Genomic DNA, 16,951 nt, shown 5'->3' with positions numbered 1-16,951 from the left:
ATCGTAAAAAGATTGAACGTAAACATAATAGGGTTGTCTCCCAAACCTAAAAACAAAACGTTCGTGCTCCAAAGTGCCTCAAGATTTCAACTGGTTTAAGGTAATTTCATTTTGGAATTTGTTTAAAGACAAGTTCTCTTCTCTATTCTCTTTTAAAAGTAAAAACACTACAAAATGTGTGTTATTTTCGCTACAAAGTGTCGCAAATAAAAGAGTGTTGACATTTTTGTAAAACAGTGGGAAAAATATTTTGAAATTTTTGTGAAACAGAAAATATATATTCAATATTTTTTTAACAGATCCATGCTAATACTATTACAAGTGTATTTCCTGTTAAAAACGTTTGTTGTGTTATAATTTCAGCCATTTATAAAACAATATGTTTTACTTGTTATACTCCAGCAGGATTTTTTAGTACCGGTAGCTTTTTTTAGTTTGTCGTCTTATTCTACCTTTTTTGTTCGCAAATTAGACTTTAGTCTATATATATAACTTCTCAAAAAAATACAAACTTGCACAAATGCTTTTAATAAAAACTTTGGAAATTGAACAAACATCAATGTAAAAAGTTATGCAGTATGGGTCGACTAGTTAATTGAAATATTGTTACTTTAATAGAATGATCAAGATCAATTTTATAGTTAATTTTTTGGTAATCCTTTAATTGTTTAACGAAATCGTCATTTATTGTCCTATCGCTGCCTTACAATAATTTCGTCTGAAGGCAGTACATATGCGAAAGATAATACCACAAACTGTATATTTTATTGTAAAGTTAAAAAAAAACTAAAAAAAGCTTATTTTTTGGCCATTTCTTTTATTTCTTTGTTACTCGCGGCTCCAGCAGAGTTGACCATTTTGCTGAAGGTTCCACTTTTGTTTCTTAGTAGATTGTGTGGAGAATCCAATTCATCTATTCTTCCGTCATTTAATACCTAAGCGGAATCAGGTAAATATATCATACTTTTGTCTTTTTTTGGTAATGTTTTAAAAATGCAATGTAATTTTAGGTACATTTTAAATGTTCCTAAAGTATTTGTTAACTTTGAGACGAAATATCACTACACTTGGGAAACTTGCGCATTCAAATGAATCTCTGAGAATCCCCTGTAACCTTGCAACAAGCTTAACTCTCACCATAACGCGGTCGCAATCGATGATGGTTTCGATCCGATGAGCGACTGTCAACACGGTGCAGTCCCTGAAAGTTTCGCGGATCGTTTTCTGAATGAGCGCATCGGTTCTATATAGCAGATAAACATAAATACTTAATTTTATAATTGCAAAAAAAATCGATTAATGGCATAATTTGATTGATGTTTCTTAGAATATGGTTTTGCACGTGTTCTCTCCTATAATTTACAATGGTTCTTGCTAAGCTAAAATCTAAATAAACTAAGAAAAACACCAATTAAATAATCGCTGCACGGACAAAGAACAACGTAACAGGTTTGTTGAACTGGTGGGGTCCGTGAACCCATTGGAGGTAAGTGAACCAGTTTAGGGGGTCCATAAAGGCGTAATTAGAATCTTGGTGTGCAACTTATAATTGTGAATGACATTTTCAAAAGAAAAGCGGTTATTGGAAAAAACACTTTGGCACCTTTCCTAATGTATTTAGAATTGACTCTATCTGTCTCATTTCGACTGAAAACACCTATTTCTGGAGTTGTTTTGTTTTATGTCGTAATCCCTTGGTCCTCGCAAACCAATTTCAACATCATATTTTAGAGTCGTAACATACTGTTGACTTTTGATAGGTTGCTTTACGATTCCCTTTTTAATAATATATACATGGTTAGAAAAACTTTAATCTTTCCTAATCCATAGCAGCACAATTATACCTTAGATCTACATTTGCTGTTGCCTCGTCAACCACCAGCACCTTGTTCTTCCTCAGCACAGCTCGGGCGAGGCAGATCAGCTGACGCTGGCCCACGCTCAAGTTCGATCCGGCCTCGGAAATTTCCATCTCAAGCTTGGACGGAAAGCTCTCCACCATTTTCTTCATTTCGACCTACATTATAATGAGTCAGTAATCCAACGCTACAGTGACCAATGTCATGGTCAAATTTGTAAATAGTATGATCTACACGAAAATAGCTCCTCTGGAAATTCATTTTGTTTTCAAAGTTTCCAAAGGCCTATATAAGTCGAGTGTTCGTTGTCATTCACACTGAATAAGGCGACTTAGTGCGTCGTCGTTGGAGAAATCATTTCCTGAGGAGCTATTTCGATTCATCTGCATACTTTATTTAAACAACATGCCTTCGGTTGGTAATGTTCATTTTTGGTCGCATTAGGTTCGTGTGGTGCACTGATTGTTTTCTACGCGTTTTTCCACGGCCTAATGGCTAAAAATATGAATAAGTACAAAGACCGTGTTCGTTTCTGTCGTAATGTGGTATACACATATCACGGGTTTTATCTAGTTCAAATGTGCAAATGTTGTGGCTATAACGAAAAAGTTATCAAATTTATAGTAAAATGTGTCAGCATTTGTTCAACCTCTAACTGGAACCCAAAACGAGGCATAGCTACACATATTAAAAAATACCGGAAAAACTAATTTGGTATAATTTGGCAACTATTTCACGGTTTATGCTCTTGTGTTAGAAATGCTTAAATATAAGCAACGCTCAATTAATTTTAGCCATTCAAATGATTTGGCAACTAGCATTGTGAATACAACTGTGAGTATACATTACGCAACATATATTTTTAAATACCTTCTCTAGGGCATTCCAAACTTCTTGATCTGTGTAAACCGAAAAGGGATCCAGGTTTTTGCGAAGGCTTCCCGCAAATAGAACAGGGTCCTGAAAGCAATTATTTTAATTGTTGAATTATACTTCTTACGGAAAGATTACATTCTGACATTGCCTTATTCAAAGCTGTATGATTGTAAGATGCTACATTTTCTTGAGGTTAAATAAATTATTTACCTGTGGAATCACCGACATCGAGGAACGAAGCTTTGTCAAACCGATCGTGGAAATGTCGACGTCATCAAGGAAAACTTTACCTCCGCTGTGCTCGTTCAAGCGGAACAGTGTCGCAATAAGAGAACTTTTTCCCGCTCCGGTACGACCCACGATTCCAAGCTGAAATGTAACATATTTAAAATTAAAACACGCTGTTATTAAACCGCTTATGTTTGTATCACATGAAGAGTACACCGTCGGATATAGCTTTTAAGTCATGTTTAGCTTAAGTACCTAATTTTTTGTTTTGTTTTATCTTTTCATTTATACAAGCGTCCTTGTAAAACCAGTGTCTATCCTTAATTATAAAAAAAATAATAGGGAGCAAAAAAATATTATCATGCGTTAACCAGAATCTTAAGATAGATAATAAAACATGTAAAACAGAAACAACTGCGCTTTACTTTGACCGGTTATTATATGTCGCCTACCCCAAAGTACTTTTTTGAATTTAACACAGGATACACGTTTGGTAATGATAGGTTTAATTTGTGTATATGTCAGCTTTATGTAATTCTTTTTTAACCTGCTTTTTAAGCAACCCAACAAATAAAACATCGCAAAATTATTTATTATAAAATTATCAAGTTTTTCTCAAATCTACATGCAAATAAATCAATAAAGTATAAACTGAACCATTTAAGTTTAATAGAATGCTGAACGACTTAAATCTAAAACATGTTGCTTAACTGTTATACTTAACCTTTTCATCCATGTTTGTCTCAAAGCTGATCTGCTTAAGCACATCTGGTCCACCTTGGTAATGAGCAAAAGAAACATCTTGGAACCTAATGTTGCCCCTGGAGGGCCAATTGTGCCCAGGGTCGGTTTCAGGCACGACGTGGGGCGCCTCTGGTGTCAGCTTAGAATATTGTTGGATTCTTTCGACTGACGTCATCTATAACGGAGAAATTAAATTACTTGAACGAATTTTGTAAATGCAACATTTGATTTATAGCAATTTTATATCGATACAGACAAACAAAATGAAAGTTTTTAAAATCGCTACAAACAACTATAAAATCAAAAATAGGGTCAGTGTCTACCAATTCCTTACTGAATAATATTTTTGGCAGGTCCAAAGGAGACAGGATCAGTAAGATTTGTTTTAATCCCTTTGATAATCAAATTATTATGATCGCTAATACCTCCATGAATCAATCTATAACTATTAAACTTATGAATTTTGCCTTATACGTGTTTTAAATGTTTTATTTAATCCATTGATCATGGTAAACTTAAGTATGATTAAATACTTCTAGCGACACTAGAAATCCACTTAATCTACAATAAATCTATATAAACATACCCAGTGATTTAGTAACTTTATAACGAGATTTAGTGATATTCGCAATATTTGGAATCCAGAGAAAGTAAATTAAACGGTCTCAGCTGGGAAAGATCCAAGTAAGTTAACCATCCAATTATTCATGGGAAATGTAGTTATTCAAGCAATGCCAGACATGTATGTATTTTCAAGCAATGCCAGGCAAGGTGAAATAACTTAAAAGCGAGTAGCGTATATGCACAGGAACACGGAAAATGTAAAAAAAATATTTATTTACCCACCAGGTTTTCCACAACGGTGCTGAGCCGAATGCACCACTGGAAATCTACAATAAGCTGGAGTGAATAGGTCAGGATGAGTCCCACACTCCCTGCGTTTATGTCCACCAGGGAAGAAGTGATGACAGAAATGAAGGAAATTGCTCCAATGAACATGTCGCTAATGACTTCCAGGCGGACGCTAAACCACCTTTTTCCACCCAAGAACATAAACCATGAACCTAAAAATAATTGCTTGATACGGCACGAGGTTGGTATGCCGCCTCGTTTTGCAAAATAAACGCAAGAATATACTTAAAGACTTACAAGACACGACCCGCCAAATATAAGGACAATTTTTTTCGTGTGTTGGCAATGCAAATTAAAATAAATCTATTCAATTGTATCAGCACCCAATAAAAATAACTAGTTATGGTTCCAGCGAAATATATTTGCAAAACATGTAGACAATTTTGCTCCACCTGCAAAAAGTGTAGGAAAACAAAATTGTACTGAAATAGATCGTCAAAATAAAAGTACGCCAAATAATTTTGCAGTGCAGTACGAATGACTTTAGCCGGTGATACGTAAATCTGATGAGTTACGCTTCACAAAGTAACGTATGTGGCCAAAATAATTCAAGAAAATCACATTTGACTAAAGGTTTTAGGCAAGTCCTTCGACAAGGTTGACAGACAAGTCAAAAATTAGAGTCACACAAAACCTGATAATACGATTTTCAGGTGAAGACGGTAATCTTACTGCTATGTAAATCTTGATATTCGTGGAATCGCTCGTTGAACACGTCTTGCATACCAAATGCACGCACAGTAGACATTCCTTGCAGTGTGGAAGAAAGGTGGGAAAATACTGGACTCCTGTCTGAAAAGATCAAAATATACACTTATATCTATCGTGGAATCCTGTTTCTTTAAACTTCTGATAAGGCCAAGTTATTTCAGGAATAACTTTTTCCAAGGAAACTGGAATATGAGTCAATAAACTGGTATATGAATTATTATCAAAATGCGTAACAGTAGGAGAACTGTAATGTGACATTGTTTGATGTTTGTTGAATACAATTGCAAACAATAACTGTTCAAACGGATTTATCTCACTTGCTCCTTCGATGCGCTTGATGGTACGTGATGTGTTGACGTAATAGTGACGTAACCAGATGAAATACAGAACGAGAGGGATTACAATGATCAGTATGAAGTAGTTGAGGACGGCACAAAATATGACAATTGAAATCGATAAAACCGCTATCTGAATAAAATCAATTATATCGGTATAGTTCAGGTGTCTTTGACTTGATTTTTGTTTTTTTAAAGACTAGACAATATTGTGGATTTATGGCGTCCTTGACAAAGATAACACAGACAATGTTCTGTTCCTAATTTTGTAATTTAATTTTACTGGAAGTCGAATGCCATTCATGTTTTTAAATGGCTGGTGTGACTCAATGTTTATAACAAAATAATTAGATGTTGACTTTTTTAATTAGCTTTTTTCTACTTTTTAACACATTCAGAAAATATTTTGGAAGTAATTGAACGTCTTTCTCAGCTACAAACATATTTTTGGTACAAATAATGTTTGCACCTGCACTTGGACTTTTTATGCTATTTTGTTCAAACAACTGGACTTCAACAAAGTTATGCTACAAATTGGAATTTTATAGATGTTACGATATTTCTTACGAAGGATAAATCAAGGAACGACCAGGGCAGCAGTTCGTCGGTTTGTCCCATGTCTTTGGAGAAACGATTCAGTATTCGACCTACAAGATCAAATTTTTGCATGAAAAATTTTTTTGAACGAATAACTCCTTATTTCGATGGAAAGATTACAGAACACATCAAGCAGCAACGTTAAAAAAGTAAGGTATTAAAAAGAATTAGGGTTAAAAAAAACATTAATTTGGGTATCACTTCTATATTTTAACTGAAAGCTTGACTTATATACCGACTGGGTTGACGTCGAAGAATCTTATCGGTACTTTCAAAATGGCTGACAACATCTTGTCGTGCATGCGCTTCCCCGACACCACCAAGTGGTGGTTTTGATCAATAGCGCGGATGAACATAACGGCGACAAAAGCGAGGGTAAGATCTAAAAAAATGTTAAATCGCTATGGATTCTTTGACATTTTAAACTCTCGTTCACTTTCATAAAATGTTTTTAAGGAAAAAGTTTGCTTGATACTTGGTAGAAATGGTAGGCTTGTATAGAAATATATGCACTTACATGTCATTCCAAGAATATAGTAGTCATCGTCAAAATTTAGTTCCACGTGCGCTGTTGTGAATGGTATAGTGGTGTTTTGGCTAAAGTTATTTAGTGCTGATGGTAAAACATTGGCATGGAATAAACTTGACTGCTCTCCCCTGTAAACCATCAAGATGCAGATAAACTCATATGTTCACAGCGATAAGGGGCGTGGACTGACATTAGTGGTCCCATAATACAAATACATTAAAGTTTACGAATTAATGGGTCGATAAATTTTTGTCCGAATTTTTGTTCGTCCAAATTAACTAAAATTGTAGAGTAATAAAAAAACAAAATTCACTTTTAAATAGCAAATTAAACTCTATTGTGGAAACAAAGCAGAAACACTTTCAACCAAATTGAAGCTATATTATATGGTCCGAAAATTAATTTGTGGACATATCTTGTTTTTGCAGCTAACCTTTTTAGTTTGCTTAGGTATTTTCAAATCGATTTTTGCCGCTTCGTACAAAAAGCATAAATCATAGAGTTTTCAAATTTTCAGATATGGTGTAGAGTGGTTAGTAGGTGCGCATGAGAGTTTGATGAATATAAACCTCTAGGGGCCATGCATTGGGGACAAAAAACCTAAAATAGCGTGACGTCATAATTTTGGTTCTTTATAGCTATCTGCTCCTGTCTAGAGGTAAAATATTTCCAACACAAGTTTCATACATATTCGTTTTTTATTCTGCTCGCGAAGCGATAAAGCGTCAGGCATCATCCATTTCCACTTGGAAAATACTACTTGTCATTGAAAAGTGGCTCTTCTTAGTAAAATTATATTTTGTCTTTACTAAACAACACATTTCACGGCGGCAAATTTAAATGCGAAAGCTGGTGGCAGTGTAGACCTCTCTGTCGGCACCAGTTTCGCATGTTGTTCCAGGAACAACTGCCACCAGCTTTCGCATTTAAATTTGCCGCCGTGAAATGTGTTGTTTAGTAAAGACAAAATATAATTTTACTAAGAAGAGCCACTTTTCAATGTAGTCTGTTTTAGTTGTGATTGCGCGGACCAAGGCATGGTAAAAAAAACAAAAAATGTATTTACAGAGGTTGGAAAAGCATAGCTATAATCATAGGCGTTAAACCATATGGAAGTTTGATTATATTTGCCCTTAAAATCTGTTTGCTGCACAAAATTTAATAGCATAGCCGTACGCATTTTATAAATAAAGACTGTTTATGAAATGTATTTTTCCAACATTCCCCAAATACCTCGCCGTATTTTAATTTATTGTCGTGGTAACTGGTAATAAATAAAAAGGCAAAGCCACGTAACAAAGTTGACACGTCGTACAACGCAGGAAGGCATTTCTAGAAGCTTTTACATGGCGCCCGACAACTGTGTCGCCATATACCATCCTTGAAGGTAAAGCTTTTAGGCGTCAAGTTTGTCACTGTCTCTTGGAATGGGATTGTTATTTTGAGGCGATAAAATGGCAATCAATATATATATGGTGAATATTCTAAATGAAAAAAAGGTTCTGAAATTAATTTTACATAGTCTTTACAAGCAAACGTGTAATGAAATGAATCTCTTGGTAGTATACTCCTTTCGCATCTAAACTATAGGTCAGGGGATCTTAAACTGGGGTCCGTGAACTAGTTTTAGGGGGTCCATAACGGCCTAATTAAAATATTAGTCTATATTTAAGAAGTAATAAATTTGTCATAGATAAGTTTAATTAGAAATAAAACAGAGTAGGATATTTAGACCATATTTTCCTTTTACATTTTTGAACGAAATCAGCAGATTCAGGAAGTCTATTTGTATTGTGACATCCATTTATGACGTCATTTTTGAAACGTTTTTGCCTATCGCGGCCATCGCAAAGCAAAACAAATTTGTAAGTGTCCGCGGTAAAAAAAGTTTAGGAGCCCCTGTTATAGGTGGTGGCGGGAATTATTTTTCCCATATCTGTTTTGCTTCCAGAAACAAGTTAAGGAAACATGCAAAGTATATACTAAACCAAAAACCAAAGTGAAATTAATAATATTCAAGTGTAACCGTGGTAAATAACGCCACTAAAAACGGCCCACTAACACTTCAAAAAATAAAATAAAAAGAATAAGCCCTGAAAATATACCCCCCGACAAAATATACAACAACAGCACCCCGTCTAGTTTATAGACATTATAAGCACCCCGTAAGCTTTAACAATGGCAGGTATGTGGGCATGTTAAATGGTATAAGTATATATCACTTACCAAACAGAAATCCACCAGTCACAAATAACGTACAGCACATGATTGACTATTATGAGGAACACAAGTACGGCGAATCCTAGTTTATCGCTGGCCAAGTATTTTATGAGGCATTTAAATCCGATGCTTCCCTGGGCTTTAGTCTCTTCAGTAATATCGGACACGTAATCTGCCTATAAGGTAAAGCAATCTAAAGGTACCTAGTCCATTTTAAAAACACACGATAGTTACAAATTTGAATAATGTTATAGTGATTTTCATTGTCAAATGTACGATTGGTAGAGATTGTTAAAAATCCGAAAAAAACTAAATCTTGTTGTATAATACCTTTACATCATTTTGCTCTTCCGGATTATCAATTAGATCCAGGTCGTTCGCCAAAAGTGATGTGTTACCTTTTCGCCAAAAGTGATGTGTAAATCAAAATTAAACATAGCATAGCATTATGACAAGTGTAATTTAGGGTTTTTCAACATTCATTTTTGTCAATATAATCTATGTCACAATATGTTTAAGTATACGCCCATCAACCGTATCTCAAATATCATTTGATCATGATTTTTACAGTATCAACAATTTGTTAAAGACTGAAGCTTTGTAATGCTTTGAAATTGTAGTCGTTTATAATTTTTTTATACTACTACCCAAGTCCCGGAATAAACGCAATTAATTATACTTAAAATAGTGCTTTCATATAGAATTTAGTTCATGCAAATACATCTATAGTTACCCGAAATTTAAAACTATTATGACTGAAAAATTAAATTATTTTTTACATTAACCAAGGTTAAGTTACTAAATCATGCCTGTTTTAATAAGGTTAACTTTGTAAAAACAGTGCTAGTCATGATAGGTTTAAGTATTACGCATGTTGAACTTGTGAAAGGCTGAACTTAGCCTATAGCTTAACACCTGTAATGAATTTCGCCTGGTCATCATTTTCATGGTTCAGTAAAGTTACAAAATCTGTCCCATCAGCTTTTAGCTCAGCAAAGCTTCCAAACCCGGCAACTTTGCCCTTTAAAAACACATGGTCATTTCTCAGCAATTTCTCAATAAAATAATTTATTCTTATATGTTAATCTTAAAAAGGCGTTTTTACAGTGATAACCTACCTCCTTTAATACGACGATTTTGTCGACTTTCTCTAAGAATTGCAATTGATGTGTGACAACAATACGAGTCTGTGCAGAAATTGGTTGTTTTATGAACTTGATGGAATTAAATAGATGTAAACTAAAAACGTTTTATAACTAGTAACGGGCTTATATTGCTAGATTGTTGACAAAACTAAATCGAAACAAGCATATATTATTAAGTAATAGAATTGCCAACAACAAGACTTTCTTTAAACATTTTAACAACCAGACAACAAATACTAAAGCTTACGGAAAAATTTAATTAAGGACCTTGCAAGTTCAGGGATCGAAAAATATGTATTATTCTAGAATCTAGACTCATGAGATTTGAAAGGCATGAAAAAGTGCATATGTTTCTTTGTCATAAACAGGGGCATTTTAAACCGTTTCTTTTAATTGCCTAAAACCTTGTCTTTGAAGAGTCCACAAATGCACTCATCGAAGAGCTGGTTAGCCACGGCGGCGTCCACCGCGCTCAGGGGGTCGTCCATAAGCACGATGTCGCTGTCCCTCCTGTAGGCCGCCCGGGCCAGGCTCACCCGGGCCTTTTGGCCCCCGCTCAGGGTAACCCCCCTTTCACCAATCAGTGTCAGGTCGCCATTCTTCAGGGATTTCAAGTCCTTTAAATATATCTAAATGTTTCTACAAAATATTTTTTAATAGTCATAACAGTAGATGTCCGTCGGGTTTATTTCTACATAGGTACCTGGTAGTTTGGGAAAAACATACGCAGTCCGACATGACACCGAATGAGGTAATTACTATGGTTCAATAAACTAAATTATTGACTTAAACCAGCAAACGTAAAGTTTTTCAGTTATATATATATATATATGTTGTTTGTTTAGTAATTCACTTTTTTAAATGTTTTCCAGTTAATTCTATAATTGATTTTTATTGTTTATTTACCTTTTTCTTTACCATTCAAGTTGGAAAAAATTCAGGTTGGATCGTAAATCATGACATGCACGAATCAAATTAAAATCGAATCGGCACCGAAACTTTTTCAAGCCTAATTACTTGGCATCGGGTATCGGGCACGATACGATATTATCAGACATTATTATCGTAATTTTCAAACATTTAAAAACTTAACGGCGTGTGGTCAAAAATAGCATTGCTAAATTTGGAAATTTGGAGAATTTCAAATTCTGATGAACATACCTTGGTAAGAGCACACGCCTTAATGACTTGATCCAATCTCTCTGTATCAAATTCCTTTCCGAAGAGGATGTTCTCCCTTACCGACCCCGAGAAGACCCAGGGGATCTGCCCCGCGTACACCATCTGACCCCGACTCTCAATACGACCCGACTTGGCTGGGAGTTCCCCTAGTACGGCGCTCAGAAGTGACGACTAAATCAGAACAAGTTTTTACTCTTTGTTTCAAAACATTGCATTATCAATAAAACGTACCTGACTCAACAACACATGTTGAGACTCTTGTTGAAATACGAATAGAAGTAATATGAGAATAAGTTTATACATCGGCCTTATAATAATCTTTAGGTCATATTCAGAAGCGTAGCCAGGGTATTTTGCGCCCCGGGGTAAACTATAAAATTGGCGCCCTCTCCCCCATGTTTAATCACATTTTCTATTACATTAACAAAATATACCTTACTTTGTACGAAGAAACAATTCAAATTTTAATGGGACATGGTATTTAAAGAAAGCAGCCTCATTTTAGCATTTGTAAGCCTCTTTGTATTTGCAAGCTCTTGTTAAATTTAAGCATTGAAACATATATTTTTGCTTCCTCGAAAAAACATGTTTTCGTCACATGCACACTTGATATAACTGACTCTCGAGTATAAAATTACCCATACTTCTGAAGGCCTAGGTCCAAAAATAAAACGTTTTTCACAATAGCTTGGTTTCTCTCCTACATTTAATTCATATTAGAAATTCATAATTTACCTTCCCAGCGCCTACTGGACCGACGACAGCGATTAACTCGCCTTGCTGAAATTTCAGGTTGATTTCGTCCAGAACAATGTTTTTCTTGAATGCAGTGACGTCCTGTATGGAAAGTAAATCTGAATTGAGGGCTTTTCGTCAAAGGATACACGGTTGAAATGTGCCTATTCAATTTGTATAGTAAAGTTTGTTTTTGCATATGGGAATATGGCGACTTTAAACAGAAAACTTAGGTTTCAACATAATTAGTCATTTTACCTCAAGTAGCCTAAGTCTTCGATGGGTAACCATAACTTATAAAAAAAAATTTATAAAAAAACGCTGTTACTCAGAATGTAAACCATCCTGTGATTTGTTGGTAATAGCTAATGCGCTTTTAGAGGAAAGGGCACAAAAGCTGAAAGCTTTGTTCAGCAAACTAACAGAGTCGATTTTTTTTGAGACCGCAATTCAATGTTTTTAGCTTGCTTGTCTGTGTCTAATAAAGGCATCGGTCCGAGAACTATAATCAACGGGTGCATATTCACAACGTTGGTGTACCTAGATCCTTCACTGACGTACAAGCTTACCGCATCATTGACAAAAGCAAGATTAACGTCGTCGTAGGATGCCGTGAAGTTTTGGAACGTGATCGAATCACATTCTTCCGAGGGTTCGGTGTTCGCATCCACATTAGCGCCGTCAGGGATGTTGAATTCGTCAAGAAACAAAAACTTCTGAAGTACGCAATAAATACAATTGCAAAACCTTTTTAAGCATAATTAAATAGATAAAAAAGGCTTCTTACAAATGTCTGTAAAATATTTTAGTTCAAATAAAAATTCGTGTGGAAAATTCTTAAAGAGGCTACTGTTCGCTCCTTCTTTTGAGTGTAGGAATAGGCTGCGTACGTAAGGCGGAATAAAGCCACAAAAAGTCTACACACTTAGGCGTGTAATTAGTGAAGGTACAATATCGTTCGTTCAATCGCCCATAGTGCGTTTAAGTCAGCTAAATGTTTTTGTTTAACGAATCACGACGAATTATGGCTTGGCATATAGTTACAACAAAACGTAACTGCCAATGTAACAAGAAGTTGTTTTTTTCGTGTACCAAAATATTCTTTACCTGAATTCGCTTAAAGCTAATCTTTGACTCTGATAGAGTTTCAACAGCATGAGGTAGGCATTCGCCTAGCGGAAACCGAAGGGCGCTGAACAGTGTGAGTGTAAAGAAGATCTAGAAAGCATGCACATAACAAAACGACTGGAAGTGCTGTTTAAATTTCCAAAATAAAAATACCATTCTAGGTTGTTCAAGCAAACAGTTTACCGAACTGTGGGTCAAGATACAAGGTTTATAGCTTCTCATATATACGGCAATTTTTCTTCTTATATAGAATCCATGTTTCCGCATAACAGTTATTTTATTTTCATTGATTCTGAAATTACTCTTATTAAATTTACCCAGACTAAAATGCCAAATCATCCCCACTTTACAGTTCGGCCAAACGAAAAAACTTCATTTTTGAAAACTCTCTAACTTACCTTTGAGGGCAACAAGACGCCTCCCAGTTTAACATAGACAACAAATGTTGCTAGAACCATGAGGCGATACGAAACGAACATTATTGCGTAGTTACCAGCTTTTAAGTACGACGAGAATAAAATTGTCTTGATTTCTCGCCTGAAAAAAAAACAGTTAAATTTTTTTCTGGTTTAAAGCACATAAAATAGAAGCAAACCTTACGTAAAATTTATTATTTAGAGTTTTTTATACAATTATTCTACCAAACACCATTTTTGCCATTGTTTAAAAACCTTTAAAGAACATAGAATTACACTTTCCTTAAAAGGAAATATTTCGACTAAAACGACCTTCAGTACGTGTTACAGTAAAATAATCACATGGCAAAGCCGTACAACAATATAAAAAATCTACGTTTTTTTAAATATATATCGGTAAATTGCAACCCTAACCTTCGAATCGATCGAACTAATGCAGAAAAGGGCTTCTCCCAGGCGTAGAGCTTCACAATCCTCATGGCCACAAGCAGTTCGTTCATCATTCGGATTCGCTTGTCGGTTTGAAGGGCGGTTTTTCCTCTGAAAAACCACCTTTATTAATCCCTTTGGAAATATTCTTATTTTAAATACAGTTTGTTGTTGGTATATCAAATTATTTGCACAGGAAAAACAACAGTTTTGATCCCTGATAACATGGTTGTTTGGATTCGATAATTTTATTTTAAATTCTCACTTAATTCTTTTTAAACCTGATTTTTCCGAAGAGACGACCAATGACTCCTTGACTGGCCAGCGCAACTCCAAGGATCCCCAGTCCGACCAATGAGGAGACCCCAATTTCCCGCCAGATAAGGTAGGTTGCTACCACTGCTTGCAAGGGTCCCAACCAGAAATAGTGGAGAAAGTAAAAAAACTGCGGTCGAGTAAATTGCAGAATAAAAAACGGTCGCACGTAACACCACTTTTTTAAATATTTAAGTAATCAGCCACTTGAATACACTATCAATAATACAATTTGCTAGGTCTATGCCGTTTTAATTGCGACTGTTTTGTTGTTTAGCGGTTGTAAGGGTTATGTGCAAAAACATCAGATACAACAACAGTTAACAAACCGTATCGTAACAAAACTCCATTAGTACCCTACACATATATTTACTAAATAGATACAAAAATGTATGGGTAGCGTACAACTTTCTATAATTTACTTTTAACCGACGTAATTAGGTAGTTTAACAAACCATGCCAAACTTGGCATACGAGTTTTTAAACAAAAATACAAAAATACAAAATTTTAATATTTAGTTTTTATTAATTAAGCATAAATTCCTTCATTTTATTCTTTTAATAATAAATTACCCAATATTGCGAAAAATACCACTTTTTATCAACACTGTTATTCGATAAGGATATTCAGAGAGAACAATTGTGTTTAAAGCGAGGGTACAATATTGTTGGCATTATCGCATGGAAAGAAAATACATTGCAAACAATACCATATCAAATCTTATGACATCGGTGGCTCCAAGATTGATGATCTGACCAGTCGTTGTGCTTGAAAGAGACTTTCCGCTCAATTTCAGAGTCTGGTAAATAATACGCCTTTAACCAATTGCTGTTTTAACTGCAGCTTCTGGCCAAAACATACATTATGCGCGCCCCAAAAGCTTTTCTTTATACAGAGTGAGTTTCTGTCTTAGGTATCGCATTTAAATTGCATACGGTGAGGGAAAAACATGTTTCAAGAACACAAGGTTATGGCTCGTAGATCAAATGACTGTGTCTACTGTACGCAAATTACTTTCCTTGGCGTAAATCTTGAAAGCAGAAGTTTAAAGTTACTTGTTAATTAATTTTGCTTTTAAAGCCTTAAGAAAAATACCCGAAATGGTTTATTTACCTTTTTATACATGAGAGCACACGTAGCGATCCGGAGGTGCCAGCCAAGTCGCTCGCATTTGAAAAAGTACCACTGATGCAGAAAAGTAAAGAGCAGTGCCGTAACCGTGATTATTGTGGCGTAAATGTAGGCGTCAGTCAAAGTGGATCTGCCCTCGAAGTAACTGACAAGGCCAGCCACCCATAGCGCGTTTAAAACGGCTAGGGTTTCCTAAACGCGGTTAACAACTTTTGTCAGCAATAAAACCTCAAAACAAATTTTTCGGACTATTTGCTTTGGTGGGCATGGAAATTTTAAGACTGAGTTAGCAAACTCCTAAAAGAACTTCAAATTTATAAATTAAAAAGTACGAAGAAACACCCTTTTAAGTTTTGATTTGATTTTCATGCATTTCGTCCTTTTGTTGTCTGTACACTTTGTCCAGGTGTATTGCTAATTATTCTTTAAATCTAAGATATTTTTTTATTTTTTAAATTGCAATTCTACAAGTGAGGGTGAAGCCAAATTCAATTGTACAAATAATCTGCTTGTGGTGCTGCCTATTTGCGAGTTAGTTGCCTTAAATGAAACACTAATTGTCTTCTATATAAACCAGATAACAAAGACCTATATAAAAAGGTGATATACTTTTCATTATATTAACCCGACCACATACTTTCAGCGTTAACAGTACACCGCACGTCAGCCACTGATAGAGAAAGGTCTTGAACGCTGCTTTCATTAGACTCGGTCGCTTGCCGTCATCCTTTGCTCGCTGGATTTCTAGGTTCCATTGTCTGTTGAAATGAACGCGAAATAATTAGATGCGAGTCACAGACAAGACTAAACTTAGCTTACAAAACGGGTCGATGAATTTGATTTAAAACATGAATAAAAAGTTCTATAATTTATTTAAATCCTCGTCCTTATATTGGCGTTTTGTCAAATCGCGTTATTCTTCTTAAAAAAAATTCCTTGATTTTTATCATGTTTTCAACCTTTCTACCTTTCTAAACGGTCGCAGGTCGCCGATGAAGTGTCGCTCTCAAGAAGTTGGTACAAATCTCGAGTTTCAAGGTCCTTATTGTTGCCAAGCTTAAACACGTCGTTCATCCACCTGAAGAAGTTTAATTTTTGCCGTTGCCATGGCTTTAAGTTCAACGTTCATTAATGTACAATTAGCAAGCTTGCGTTGCTTACCAGAAAGTCAAAGAAGATAGAAGACTTGCCGTTTTCAAAGGGTTGGGTCGCAACTCATTTTGACGAACCATCTTCGAAGTAACCTGAAGAGGCCTTTCTTGTTCTTTTTTTCTCGAAAGACCAACACCGTTATCAAGTAACAGTTTTGGCAAACAACCAAAAATTATAACATGTACGTTAGTTGGGGCTTATACCTGTAGCAACCGTTGATTAATTGTGCAATTGGTGTTAACCTACATATACAAACCGCCGGTGCACAAAGGTTAGTTGCAACAGAACTTCCTGTGTTTATACGAG

General features: G+C 35.3%; 1 protein-coding gene across 3 annotated transcripts; it reads right to left on the bottom strand.

Annotated features, from left to right (window-relative positions):
- Nucleotides 1–518: 518 nt before the first annotated feature.
- On the bottom strand, nt 519–16,836 carry LOC146167068 (ATP-binding cassette sub-family C member 4-like). Of its 3 annotated transcripts, XM_083390803.1 has the most exons (29): nt 16,655–16,834; nt 16,461–16,571; nt 16,131–16,251; nt 15,476–15,685; nt 15,072–15,161; nt 14,328–14,491; nt 14,032–14,157; nt 13,600–13,738; nt 13,181–13,291; nt 12,643–12,789; nt 12,074–12,175; nt 11,318–11,509; nt 10,561–10,773; nt 10,130–10,198; nt 9,927–10,032; nt 9,342–9,409; nt 9,018–9,187; nt 6,780–6,919; nt 6,498–6,644; nt 6,233–6,312; nt 5,648–5,798; nt 5,292–5,411; nt 4,554–4,771; nt 3,688–3,882; nt 2,946–3,104; nt 2,730–2,819; nt 1,845–2,017; nt 1,138–1,243; nt 519–935 (listed from the first exon to the last, which is right to left on the bottom strand). In XM_083390803.1, exons 1-29 carry the CDS (start codon nt 16,723–16,725, stop codon nt 798–800), a joined length of 3,927 nt encoding a protein of 1,308 aa, XP_083246929.1. In that variant the 5' UTR covers nt 16,726–16,834; the 3' UTR covers nt 519–797. The 3 variants fall into 3 exon arrangements, 2 of the variants coding, with proteins under 2 accessions (XP_083246929.1, XP_083246930.1); XM_083390804.1 differs by lacking the exon at nt 15,072–15,161 and having other exon boundaries at nt 16,655–16,836; XR_014498978.1 differs by lacking the exons at nt 519–935; nt 1,138–1,243; nt 1,845–2,017 and having other exon boundaries at nt 3,675–3,882.
- Between the last annotated feature and the right edge of the window lie 115 nt (nt 16,837–16,951).

This window comes from Ascidiella aspersa, chromosome 1 (genome assembly GCF_963924565.1).
Source record: "Ascidiella aspersa chromosome 1, kaAscAspe10.2, whole genome shotgun sequence".
In the NCBI taxonomy this organism is placed as follows: domain Eukaryota; kingdom Metazoa; phylum Chordata; class Ascidiacea; order Phlebobranchia; family Ascidiidae; genus Ascidiella; species Ascidiella aspersa.
The sequence above is the reverse complement of the archived record's forward strand: the minus strand, read 5'-3'. Positions and strand labels throughout refer to the sequence as shown.

Coding starts and splice junctions, on each gene's coding strand:
- LOC146167068 (XM_083390803.1), bottom strand. CDS start 16,725: ATGGTTCGTCAAAATGAGTTGCGACCCAACCCTTTGAAAACGGCAAGT. Junction 9,188..9,341: donor AAGAGCAAAATGATGTAAAG/GTATTATACAAC, acceptor TTTACCTTATAG/GCAGATTACGTGTCCGATAT. Junction 4,772..5,291: donor ATATCAAGATTTACATAGCA/GTAAGATTACCG, acceptor AATTATTTTTAG/GTTCATGGTTTATGTTCTTG.